At 52.9% G+C, this 12,235-nt stretch overlaps 1 protein-coding gene across 1 annotated transcript; it reads left to right on the plus strand.

The window, feature by feature from the left end:
* The first annotated feature begins 3,555 nt into the window (after positions 1–3,555).
* Positions 3,556–10,632, plus strand: traf6 (TNF receptor-associated factor 6). The gene is made up of 6 exons (XM_042341591.1): positions 3,556–3,863; positions 5,437–5,587; positions 6,098–6,259; positions 7,788–7,859; positions 8,478–8,555; positions 9,104–10,632. Exons 1-6 carry the CDS (start codon positions 3,595–3,597, stop codon positions 9,992–9,994), a joined length of 1,623 nt encoding a protein of 540 aa, XP_042197525.1. The 5' UTR covers positions 3,556–3,594; the 3' UTR covers positions 9,995–10,632.
* Positions 10,633–12,235: the final 1,603 nt, after the last annotated feature.

A 12,235-nucleotide genomic window follows, 5' to 3' on the forward strand; every position in this document is an offset into this window, starting at 1 on the left:
ACTCACTCACCCATACTCTCACTTAATCACAGACTAACACTCACTCACATTCTCACACTCTCTCACTGACTTTCTCAGTGATTCTCTCACTTGCTCACACTCGCTCACACTCACTCACACACTCACTCACACTCACCCACCCACTCTGTCTCTCATCTCTAAATGTTCCAAACAATTCCCTCGATTCCCCCACTTTCCAAAGCCCAGCTCTGAGCGCACCTTCCTCCTACATCACTCTCCTCACCTACTCGGTGATCCACACGCTCCCTGCAAGTGTTCTTCCAAACATTTTCCTGTATGAAAGGTGCACTATAAGTGAAGTTTATATAGCCATATAATATATTCAATGTACTGTGCGCAATTGGCTGCCGCGTTTTTCCCACAGAATATACATTCACTACACTTTACAGTACATGCAATGAAGCGCTTTGAGATGTCTCGAAGTTGTGATAAGGCACTGTATCAAATGCAATTTTTATTATTATTAACTTGTGATTCGGACAAAACTCTCGCAGGGCAAGAAATTCAAAGGAGTTTCTGCATACGTGACTCCGCGTGTTCTTGCGTGACTCCGCGTGTTCTTGCGTGACCCTGTGCATTCTTGTGTGACTCCGCGTGTTCTTGTGTGACTCCGCGCTTTCTTGCGTGACCCCTTGTATTCTCGCGTGACCCTGTGCATTCTTGTGTGACTCCGTGTGTTCTTGCGTGACTCCGCGCTTCCTTGCGTGGCCCCGCTCTTTCTTGCGTGACCCCTTGTGTTCTTGCGTGACCCCATGTGTTCTTGCGTGTTCTTGCGTGACTCCGCGTGTTCTTGCGTGACTCCGTGTGCAACGTGATGTCAGGGTCTCGTGCAAAACACGAGTTAAAAATCACCTCAGTCGCTGACAGCATCACACTCCGCCTCACTGAGCCGGTCCAGAACCTCGGGGTCTTGTTCGACCCCTTCCTTACTACCCCATATCTCCGCCATGACCCGCTCTGCCTTCCCCCACCTCCGCAACATCGCCCGGCTCCGACACTGTACTGTCTCACACCGCAGGGCCCCCGAGACCCTCACACACGCTTTCACTACATCCAGGCTCGACTACTCCCAACTCCTCCCTCCCCCGGCTGCAGATCATCCAGAACTCTGCAGCCCCGGTCCTCTCCCTCACCAGCCTCCACGACCCTATCCTCGCCCGACTCCACGGGCTTCCCATCACACAGAGGATACAGCTCAACATCCTGGTCCTCACCATCAAAGCCCTCCATGGTCTTACTCCCCCCGTCCTCTTGCCCGCTCCCTCCGCTCAGCGGGCACCGGCCTGCTTCACATCCCCCGCCTCGCCCGACCCACCGTTGGTGGGTGGGCCTTCAGCCACTCTGCACTCACTCTCTGAAACTCCATCCCACAGTCCCTCTGCCTCACCCCCTCCCTCGTCTCCTTTAAGACCCATCTCAAGGCCCCCTTCTACCGTGCCCCCCCCCAACCCTCCCCAAACCTGACCCCCAGCTCGGGTCCGAAACACTGACTGTCCAGCATCTTGGGATGTTCTCCTGTGAAAGACGCTGTACACATGTAATTTTGTTGTTGTTATTAAAATAATAATCTTTGCCTTAACAATAATTCTTAGATTTGATATAAAGTGCCTTATCACGTCTTTGAGACGTCTCAAAGCGCTTCACAGAATATAGTATGAAGTGAATTGACTATATTTTGTGGACGAAATGTTTGTGATTAACTTCATGGATTAAGTAGGATTTGTGTAGAGCGGAGAACCAAATAATAGATAATTATTTGGGGAGGACAAGTTTGCAGCGCTATGGGGAGAGCGCGGGGGAGTGGGGTTGATCAGGGCTATGGGGAGAGAGTGGGGGGGAGTGGGGTTGATCAGGGCTATGGGGAGAGCGCGGGGGGGGAGTGGGGTTGATTGGGGCTATGGGGAGAGCGCGGGGGGAGTGGGGTTGATTGGGGCTATGGGGAGAGCGCGGGGGGAGTGGGGTTGATTGGGGCTATGGGGAGAGGGGGGGAGTGGGGTTGATTGGGGCTATGGGGAGAGAGCGGTGGGGGTGGGGTTGATCGGGGCTATGGGGAGAGCGCGGGGGGAGTGGGGTTGATCGGGGCTATGGGGAGAGCGCGGGGGGAGTGGGGTTGATCGGGGCTATGGGGAGAGAGCGGGGGGAGTGGGGTTGATCAGGGCTATGGGGAGAGAGCGGTGGGGGTGGGGTTGATCGGGGCTATGGGGAGAGCGCGGGGGGAGTGGGGTTGATTTGGAAGCTCTTTTCAAAGAAGCGCACAGACACGATGGGCCGAATGGCCGCCTTCTGCGCTGTGTAATTCTGTGATTCCACGATATGATGGGAACCTACTGCTGCCTCTGTTACTTTAAATTACTTTACTCCCCACTCTGAGGTCTTTATGATTCTCATCGTCTTAACAGGTTGAGTTTCATGAGTGTGTCACAGGGAGGGGGGAGTGTCCTGCGATCCTACAAAAACTCCAGCCCTCTCCCCCCTACTCCCTGCACCCTCACGCCATCCCCACCCACCTCTCTTTCTCTGTGTCTCCCCCACACTCCCTCCCTCCTTCAGTGTATGGGGGGGGGGTATATATGCAGATGTGCCTGTGCAGGTCAGGAATATTACACTGTAAATCTATCCATGTTAAATGTCCACGTCGAGTCCTGTTGCTCAGCGGTCAGAGCCCTCGCCTCGCAAGCGAGAGGACCCGGGTTCGATTCCCGGGCGGGTCAGGGCGAAACCTTGGGCAAGTTTCCTCGCTCCACACGCCTCTGTTTACCCGGCAGTAAGTAGGAACCCAGTCGTTAGTCGATTGGCGGATCTCTTTTCTGGGGGTAATAAACCTTCCCCCCCGAAAAAAAATACTAAATTGGTCACTCAATCCACGACTGTTTGTGGGGACGCTGCGGTGCGCAATTGGCTGCCACGTTTCGCCCACAAAATACACAGTCACTTCACTTTACAGTGAATCCTGTGAAGCGCTTTGAGACGTCTCGAAGATCTGATAAAGCGCTGTATCTAATGCGAGGATTTTTATTCTTATTATTAATGTGTGTCCCATTATGAGAGAGCTGCACGGTCAATATCGGGGGTCGAGTAGGATTCCGAACACGCGCTTAGCTCAGGAACAGAAAGTGTCAGTTGGATTGGGTCAGGAAACTAGGTTTCAAGTGACCGGCTCGGAGTCCCGCTGTCCTGGTTCCCCACAGCCACTGCGAGAGGGATTGTGGGCTCAGGCCTCTCAGCTGTAGACTAACGGAAAGAGATGGCATCTCTTTAAACCACATCCTGCAACGCCAGTTCTTAGAAAATACAATTCTTTGTGACGGGGTCCGGGCGCTGGGTGCGGAGGGGCGGGTGGGGGGTGGGAGGGGGTCAGGTTGGGATGGGTGGGTTAAGAGGAACACTGGGTGCAGGGCAGGTTGGGGGCGAGAGTTGGGTTGGGACAATACAACTGTGGGATAAACTGACACTGTGACCTTACTTTGCAGGACGATGTACCGCTTGGGGAACTGAGCCCGGCTCTGCATCCCCTCCCACCCACACCCCCCCCACCACCAACCACACACCTCCCCTACCCCCACCACGGCTCCGATGAATGAAGTAGAGGACGACCTGTCCTGTGAGGGGGGGTTCCAGAGCGCTTGCTCTGCGGCCTGCGCTGTGGGGATGAAGGAGGATTGCGGGGTCAATGGGCCGTGCTCCCAGCCCCTCCCCGAGGACACGCAGGGCTACGACGTGGACTTCGAGCCGGCCCTGGAGAGCAAGTACGAGTGTCCGATCTGCCTGATGGCGCTGCGGGAGGCCGTGCAGACACCCTGCGGGCACAGGTTCTGTCGCGGCTGCATCGTCAAGTCCATCAGGTGTGTTGTCAGCCTGTGGGGCAGCGGGTTGTGCCGTCACCTCCCGCCCGAGTCAGAAGCTTGGGCTGGGTGACGGGGGTGTGGTGGGGGGGTGGGGGTTGGGTTCAGTGAGGGTGGCTGAAAGCGCGGTGGAAGAGGAGGGTTTTGAGACGTGGCTTTAAGGAAGCGAGGAGGGCGGGAGGGAGGGAGGAAGGGAAGGGAGGAGCGAGGCCGAGGGACTGGGAAGGAGGTCCAGGAGTTCCAGAGGGTGGGGGCAGAAAGACTGGTCCAATTGCCCTCGGTGTTGATATGCAACACACACAGCGCACTGTTTCCTCGTTGTCACTGACTCTCTGAAGAGTCCCAGCCCAGGATTCAGCTCCTCTCCCTCCCCTCTCTGCCCTCTCCGCCCTCTTTCTCCCCTCTCTCTCCCCCTCCCTCTCTACCTCTCTCACCGTGTTCTCTCTCCCCCACCCGCCCCCCTACATCTCTCTCCCCTCTCTCCTCCCTCTCTCCTCAGTGATGTCAGTGGCCTGGGTCAATGAGCTGTCCCTGTCTCTTAGAAGCAGGAGAGGAGGAGGCCATTCAGCCCCTCGAGCCCGTTCCGCTATTCTGTAAGATCACGGCTGATCTGTACCTCAACTCCAATTGCCCGCCCTTGCCTCACGTGCCTTCAAGAAAAAAATAAACCCTTCCAAGAAAAACCTCTTGAAACAAAACGTGGTCACTTAACCCACGACTGTTTTGCGGGGACGCTGCCGTGCGCAGTCGGGGCTGCCGGTTCCGCCCACAAAATACCCGGTCACTCCACTTTGCAGTGCAGACCGTGAAGCGTTTCGAGACGTCTCAAAGACGTGATAAGGCGCTGTATCAAAGGCGAGGATTATTATTAATATTATTGTCCCTCGATGCCCTTACCTCACAAATATCTATGTAAGTGTCTCCTCTATGTTGCTCCCTGAGATTCCCTCAGCCCCCCCCCCTCTCTCTCTCTCTCTCTCTCTCTCCCCCTCCGACAATCCCCAGGCTTGGCATCTCTCTCGCTTCCATCTTGACTTGTTTCTCTGGACGGCTTCTCGGTAACAAACTGCTGTGCTTACAGTGGCCACCGGAGGACACAGTCACATCAGCTATTGAGTCGCGGCAGCGACCAGATGGACGATAGACATTTTTAATCGATCTCCTTGCGTTTGACCCGGCGCCCTCACAGCACTGAAGCGCCTCGAAGAACTTCACGGGGAATTGGCGACGAGCGCAGTGACTGTGTGTTTCTGCAGGCGGCCGACACGGTGCGCGGCAAAGTCTCGCTGAGGTGCATCGACCGATATTTCGGCCGCAAAATACACAGTCGCTGCACTTTACAGTACATTCTGTGAAGTGCTTCGAGACGTCTCGAAGACGTGATAAGGTGCTGCATCAAATGCAGGTGGGGGGCGGGGCGGGGCGGTGATGAGGGGGGGAGTGGGGTTGATGGGAATGGGGCTGACGCGGGGAGTGGGGTTGATGGGGGGAGTGAGGTTGACAGGGGGAGTGGGGTTGACAGAGGGGTGGAGTGTGCGCTGTATGTAACTGTCTCTCTCCTGTCTGATCGCAGAGACGCCGGGCAGAAGTGTCCCGTGGACAATGAGATGTTGCTTGAAACGCAGCTTTTCCCGGATAATTTTGCCAAGAGGGAAATTCTCTCCCTGATGGTCAAGTGCCCCAACAAGGGCTGTTACCAGAGGATGGAGCTACGTCACTTGGAGGTGGGGCCCACCTGTCTGATCTTCACAGCTTTAAATCAGTGTGTGTGTGTGGGGTGGGGGGGGGGGGAGAGAGAGGCCTTGGATAATTATAATAATAATAAATAATAATAATCCCTGCACTTGATATCGCGCCTTATCACGTCGTTGAGATGTCTTAAAGCGCTTCACAGAATACAGGATAAAGTTGAGTGACTGTGTTTTGTGGGCGAGATTATTCACCCCAGGAAAGGCAACCCGCCAATCGGGGTTCTGACTTAACTGTCGGTAAACATAGGTGAGTTGATTAAGGAAACTTGCCTCAGGTTTTGGCCCCGAACTGCCCGAGTCCTCTTGCTTGCGAGGCGAGCGAGGCTACACTGCTACACTACAAGACTCCACTACAGGATGGCTGGGGAGCGGGGAGACTGAGTTGGGGGGGGGGGGGGAGACTGGGGAAGGGGGCGACGGCAGTGGAGGAGGGGGTATCAGTGGGCAGGAGGTGTGGTAACTGGTTTCTCGTGCCCGGTGCAGGATCACAAGAGCGGGCAGTGCGACTATGCGTTTGTGGAGTGCCTGCTGTGCGATGCTGCGTTGTTGAAGAAGGACCTGAAGGAACACACGGACTCCAAGTGCCCCAAGCGGCCAGTCTCCTGTGCCAACTGTGCCATGCTCATGCCGTACCAGGACATCCAGGCACGTGAGCACTTCCACCAGCTCTTCCCTCCCCACCCCCACACACACACATCAACACATACACCAACACACACACCAACATACATACGCACACCAACACACATAGACACACCAACGCGTACACACGCCCGCACATACACCAACACACATACACACCAACACATAGACACACTCATCACACCAACACACACACCAACATACATACATACACCAACACGTACACACACCATGTACACACACACACACTTTCTCACACACACACACACTCTCACACACTCTCACAAACACACGCACTGTCACACACAATCATACAGCACGTCTCTCCTCCCCCTCCCAAAGCCTGAAATTTCCCCCCACTCACACACACACACATATATATACACACACACATACACACACAATTGTTCTTAATGTACAATCATAGAATTATACAGCACAGAAGGAGGCCATTCGGCCCATCGTGTCGGTGCCGGCTTTTTGTAAAGATCTTCCAAATCAACCCCACTCCCCCGCTCTCTCCCTTTTGCCCTACAAACTTGTCCTCCCCAAATAATTATCTGCTTCTCTCTTAAAAGCTATTATCGAACCGGCTTCCACCAGCAATGCATTCCAGATCCAAACAACTCACAGTGTGAAAACATTTCTCCTCACATCCCCTCAGTTTCTTTTAACAACTATTTTAAATCAGTGTCCTCGGGTTACCGACCCACCCGCCAGTGGAAATAGTTTCTCCTTGTTCACCTTATCGAATCCCCTCATAATTTTGAAAACTTCTATTAAGTTTCCTCTTAACCTTCTCTGCTCCAAGGAGAATAATCATAGCTTCTCTACCTCTCCTGATAACTGAAGTCCCTCATTCCTGGTACCATCCTGGGAAATCTCCTCTGCACCCTCTCCAATGCCTTGACATCCTTCCTAAAGTGTGGGGTCCAGAACTGGACACAGTCTCTCGCTGAGGCCTCACCAGTGTTTTATAAAGATTCATCATAACTTCCTGACTTTTGTATTCTATGCCCCTATTTATAAAGCCTAGTATCCCGTGTGCTTTTTTAACAGCTTTATCTATCTGTCCTGCCAACTTCACCCACTTTAAGATTGTACCATCAGCTTATATTGCCTGACATACACACTCACACACATTAATACTTACATCACTGTATCAAATCGTCTGAAAGCACTTTATTCCTTTCACACTCCGTGTGACGTTGAAGAGCAGTGAGGAGCGAGGGTGTGGTATCTGCTTCTAACCTATAGTGAATAGTGAACCTGTGGAACAGGCTCCCTGGGGAGATGGTTGAAGCAAGAAATGTTGATTCCTTCAAACACAGATGAGATAATTTTCTTTTAGGTAATAACATCATGGGGTATAATACACAGGGAGTTCGGGACATATATGCCTGCGACCGCCAGGAAAGGGGAAGGCGAACTAAATGGACCTTGGTCTTTGTTGGTCCAGCGTTTTTTATGTTCTTATGGTCTAATCGTTCCCACTTCCGGTGCTGAAATCTCCCCTCTGTTTCTGTCTCAGGGCCATAACCTGAACTGTCCACTCGCCAACGTAACCTGTGAATACTGTAACATGGAGCTGATCCGCGAACAGGTGAGTGAGAACAACTGCCTGAACAACAACAACTTGAAACGCTTGTTTTTTCACAAAAATCGTCATAAGAGTCGATAGCAACCCTCGCGTTTCACACAGCGCCTCATCTCACACGTCTCAAAACGTGCTTCACAGGGTTTACTGTAAAGTGCCGTGACTCGGGAATGGAGTGAATTTTGTGACTTGCCCAAAACGCAGTGTCCAGTCCTCGGCAGCCACGTGCTGCACGTAAACGGCTGAATTTGGGGGAAAATTTGGGGCCAGGCAAGGGATGTAAACCTGGCATAATCAGGACATCCTCCTCACATGAAAGGCGCTGTATAAATGCAATATGTTGTTGGATAATTGGAGGTAGGAAGAGGCCAAGTTTCCTTGAATTAGCGATGTCGCAAGGAGCTCCCTTTGCGAGCGCAACTGTTAGTTGAGATTTCCATTGCTGAGTGACGGTACTTCATGTGGCCTGAGGCAGAGAGAGAGAGAGAGATTCAGGCCTTTGGATGTTAGGGACCTCCCGAGTGTTCAGAGGCAACAGGACAACCAAAGCGGAGGCAGCGAGGACACCCAACCCCTGTTCCCTTTCATCCCCGGCTTCACTGTTTCGTTTCTACTCTCACGCAGATGCCGAACCACTATGACCTGGACTGTCCCAAGGCGCCCATGCCCTGCACCTTCAGCATGTTTGGCTGCCCAGAGAAGGTGAGTGTCAACATATGATGATAACAATAATCCTTGCATTTGATACGGCGCCTTATCACAAAGCGCTTCACAGAATATACTGCAAAGTGTAGTGACTGTACATTTTGGGGGTGAAATGTGGCAGCCAATTGCGCACAGCAGCGACCCACAAACAGTCGTGGATTGAGTGACCAAAGTATTATTATTTTTATTTTTTTTGAAGGGATTATTAGCCACGGGAAAAGCGATTCACCAATCGACTTAACAACCCGCTTCCTACCTACCGCTAGGTAAACAGAGGCTCGTGGAGTAAGGAAAGTTGCTTAAGGTTTTGCCCTGCCTGGTAATCGAACCCTCGCTTGCGAGGTGAGGGCGCTGACCACCGAGTTACAGGGCTCCATAATAATAATCCTTGCATCTGATACAGAGCCTTATTGCGTCTTCGATCCGTCTCAAAGAGCTTAATGAAGGTAACGTTTAGTTTGTCCTGCGCTAGGGTTGACTGAGACTAGACTAATGAACTAACTAACGAACTAAAGCTGAACGTTGTCTGTCCTGGTGTCGTGCAGATGCAGAGACACGCATTAGCCATGCACCTCCAGGACTTCACACAGGCCCACATGAGGTTGATGGCACAGACCCTGAGAAGCATGAGCTCCCAAGCCTCCTGCACCGAGATTGTGGACCTGGACGGTTCCTTCCTGCCCTTGCTGCCAGGCTCCCTGTTACCTTCCCAGCTCCCGCCCTGCGACTGCCCCCCGGCCGTGCAGCACCTGAAGGAGACCCTCCAGCACCTGGAGGGACGCCTGGTGCGTCAGGACCACCAGATCCGGGAGCTGACGGCCAAGATGGAGACCCAGTGCGGGCAGGTGGGAGACCTCAAGCGCCGCAACCGAGCCCTGGAGGAGAGGGTGTCGGAGCTTGAGGCTCAGCAGTGCAACGGCATCTTCATCTGGAAGGTGGAGAACTTCAGCCACCACCTGAGGGCGCAGGGGGAGGACCAGCCTGTGGTGCTGCACAGTCGAGGCTTCTACACGGGGAAACCCGGCTACAAACTGTGCCTACGAATGCACCTGCAGACGCCCAGCGCCCAACGCTGTTCAAACTACATTTCCCTCTTCGTGCACACCATGCAGGGCGAGTACGACACCTACCTGCCCTGGCCCTTCCAGGGCACCATCCGCTTGTCCATCATCGACCAGTCCGAGGGCTCCGTCAAGCACAACCACGAGGAGATCATGGAGAGCAAGCCCGAGCTGGCGGCCTTCCAGAGGCCCACGGTGCCTCGCAACCCCAAAGGCTTTGGGTACGTGACCTTCATGCCCCTGCACATGCTGAGGCAGCACTCATACGTGAGGGACGATGCCCTCCTGGTGCGCTGCGAGGTCATGGCCAGGCTGGACATGAACTGGAGAAGGAAGGAGGACTTCCAGCCACGCTCGGCAGACAGTGGGCTGTGAGTGGGAGAGGTGGAGGGGGGTGGGTGAACCTTTCATGGTGTGACTTCGCTTGTGCTGTGGGTCGGGGTAGGTGAAGGACTTGGGCAAAGGGGAAGTGTAGGCCAGCTGGCTGAGAAGGTCCTTGTAACCACTGCACTAGATAATCATGTTCTCACATTCATTCCAATGTTGCACAATTATTATTGAGGAGCCTATAAGCAAACCAACCGACCGACCGACCAACCAACCAACCAACCGCGGGACACAGAATGAAGTCAACCCTGGGGTCACGGCTGCCCCAGGTACAATCATACAAATTTCAGGAGGCGCGGATGGGAAAAGAGGCCATTGGGCCAGGACTGGAGACGTCTTCTCAGTTACCAAGGTATTTCTTCAATCCCAAGCTGGGCCTTGTCCCATTTGCCGCATCTGTCTACAGACTCACACCTGTTGGCGGGCTGCCAAAGCTTGATTTGCGTCTTAACTGCCACCTGCAGCGTGTGTGGATCGGGAGCCGACAAAGTTGATTAAAACGTCACGATGGGGAGGGGGTGGTGGGGAGGGGAGGGGAGAGGGGGCCGTGCGATTAAGATGGAGCTGTTGTCAAGGTGTTTGTGACGTTTGACCTAAATGATCGATATGATAGTCATCTTTCAGCAGCTGATTGTCAGTGTCTTTACTTGATCCACGATGAGTAACCCAAGTACGACTCGATGCTTCACCCAGGATACCGACACCTTTCGCATCAGTCTCTTATTTTAATAATAATAATAATAATCCTTGCGTTTGATGCAGTGTCTCATCACGTCTTCGAGACGTCTCAAAGCGTTTCACAGGATACACTGTAAAGTGTAATAACTGTATATTTTGTGGGCGAAACGCGGCAGCCAATTGCGCCCAGCGATGTCCCCACAAACAGTCGTGGATTGAGTGACCAAATTATTATTAATATTTTATATTTTTGAAGGGATTATTACCCCCCAGAAAAGCGATCCACCAATCGACTAACAACCGGATAAACAGAGGCGTGTGGGGCAAGGAAACTTGCCCAACGTTTCGTTTTGCCCTGCCCGGGTATCGAACCCAGGACCTCTCGCTTGCGAGGCGAGCGCTCTCACCACTGAGCTACAAGACTTTGATGTCATGCCGATAATTTCCGTTGCTGCAACAGACTGTTAGCGAGTCCCCACTTCAGTGCATACCCTGCTCTAAGGACGCCTTCATTTCCCTTCATGCCCGCGACAATTTCCTTTTCCCGATGCCCTTTACCCGCTACTTACCCTTGCGCTATCTCCTAATTCTAATCTCCCGCCCGTTCCGTTTCCCTGAATTGTTTCGAAGGCTTTCTTGTTTTTACTTTTCTGCAGAGTTCAAGATCTCTGCTTTATCTTCAGCTCCAGCTTTGTCCACGTTGTGTGTGTGTGTTTGTGTGTGCCAGCGCTTGCTCAGAGCGAGCTCCATTGGCACTTTTTTTAGCGACTTGGTTCATTCTCTTTCTCCCGCTCGCATTTCTCCCACTTCCTGCTTTTCCCGCTTGGCTGAAATCCTGTTCCTTTGTGTGAAAATGACCTGTGGCATCTCTCCTTTCCGGTCTGGCTAAACCCTGCCCTTTCCCATCCTGAACCTGTGCCCTCAAATATACAGTCAATTCCACTTTACACTGTATTCTGTGAAGAGCTTCGAGATGCCTCGAAGATGTGATAAGGCTCTATCCAATGCAAGGATTATGATAACAGCAACTTGTGTTTATATAGCGCTCTCCACATCTCGGAGCGCTTAACGGTGGCGTAGCCTGTCGCAGAGCCGGGCGGAGGGATGGAGGAGGTGACCGTAGGCACGGTCGAAGAGGAAGGTCTTCAGGCGTGATCTAAAATTGGGGAAGGAGGTGGCAAGGCGGAGGGATTAGGAGAGAGAGTTCCACTAGAGTTCTACATCAAAGAGGTTCACCTGGTTGTGTAAAGCATTCTGCGTTGCCTACCGTACTATCATAATATTTACTCCAAAAACTCCCCCACTGCTAGGCTGTTCTGCCAGAGGTACAGTTGCAGCCTGGAGTTGGTTCCATGGCAATAATAATAAGCCTTGCATTTGATACAGCGCCTTATCGCATTGTTCAGACGTCTCAACGCGTTCACGGAATATACTGTGAAGTGGATTTGACTGTATTTTGTGGACGAAACGCAGCAGCCGTTTGCGCGCGGCAGCATCCCACAAACAGCCGTGGGTCGGGTGACCACATTTTTTTCTAGGGATTATTACCCC

The sequence above is a fragment of the Callorhinchus milii genome, unplaced genomic scaffold (genome assembly GCF_018977255.1).
Source record: "Callorhinchus milii isolate IMCB2004 unplaced genomic scaffold, IMCB_Cmil_1.0 Scaffold17, whole genome shotgun sequence".
In the NCBI taxonomy this organism is placed as follows: Eukaryota; Metazoa; Chordata; class Chondrichthyes; order Chimaeriformes; family Callorhinchidae; genus Callorhinchus; species Callorhinchus milii.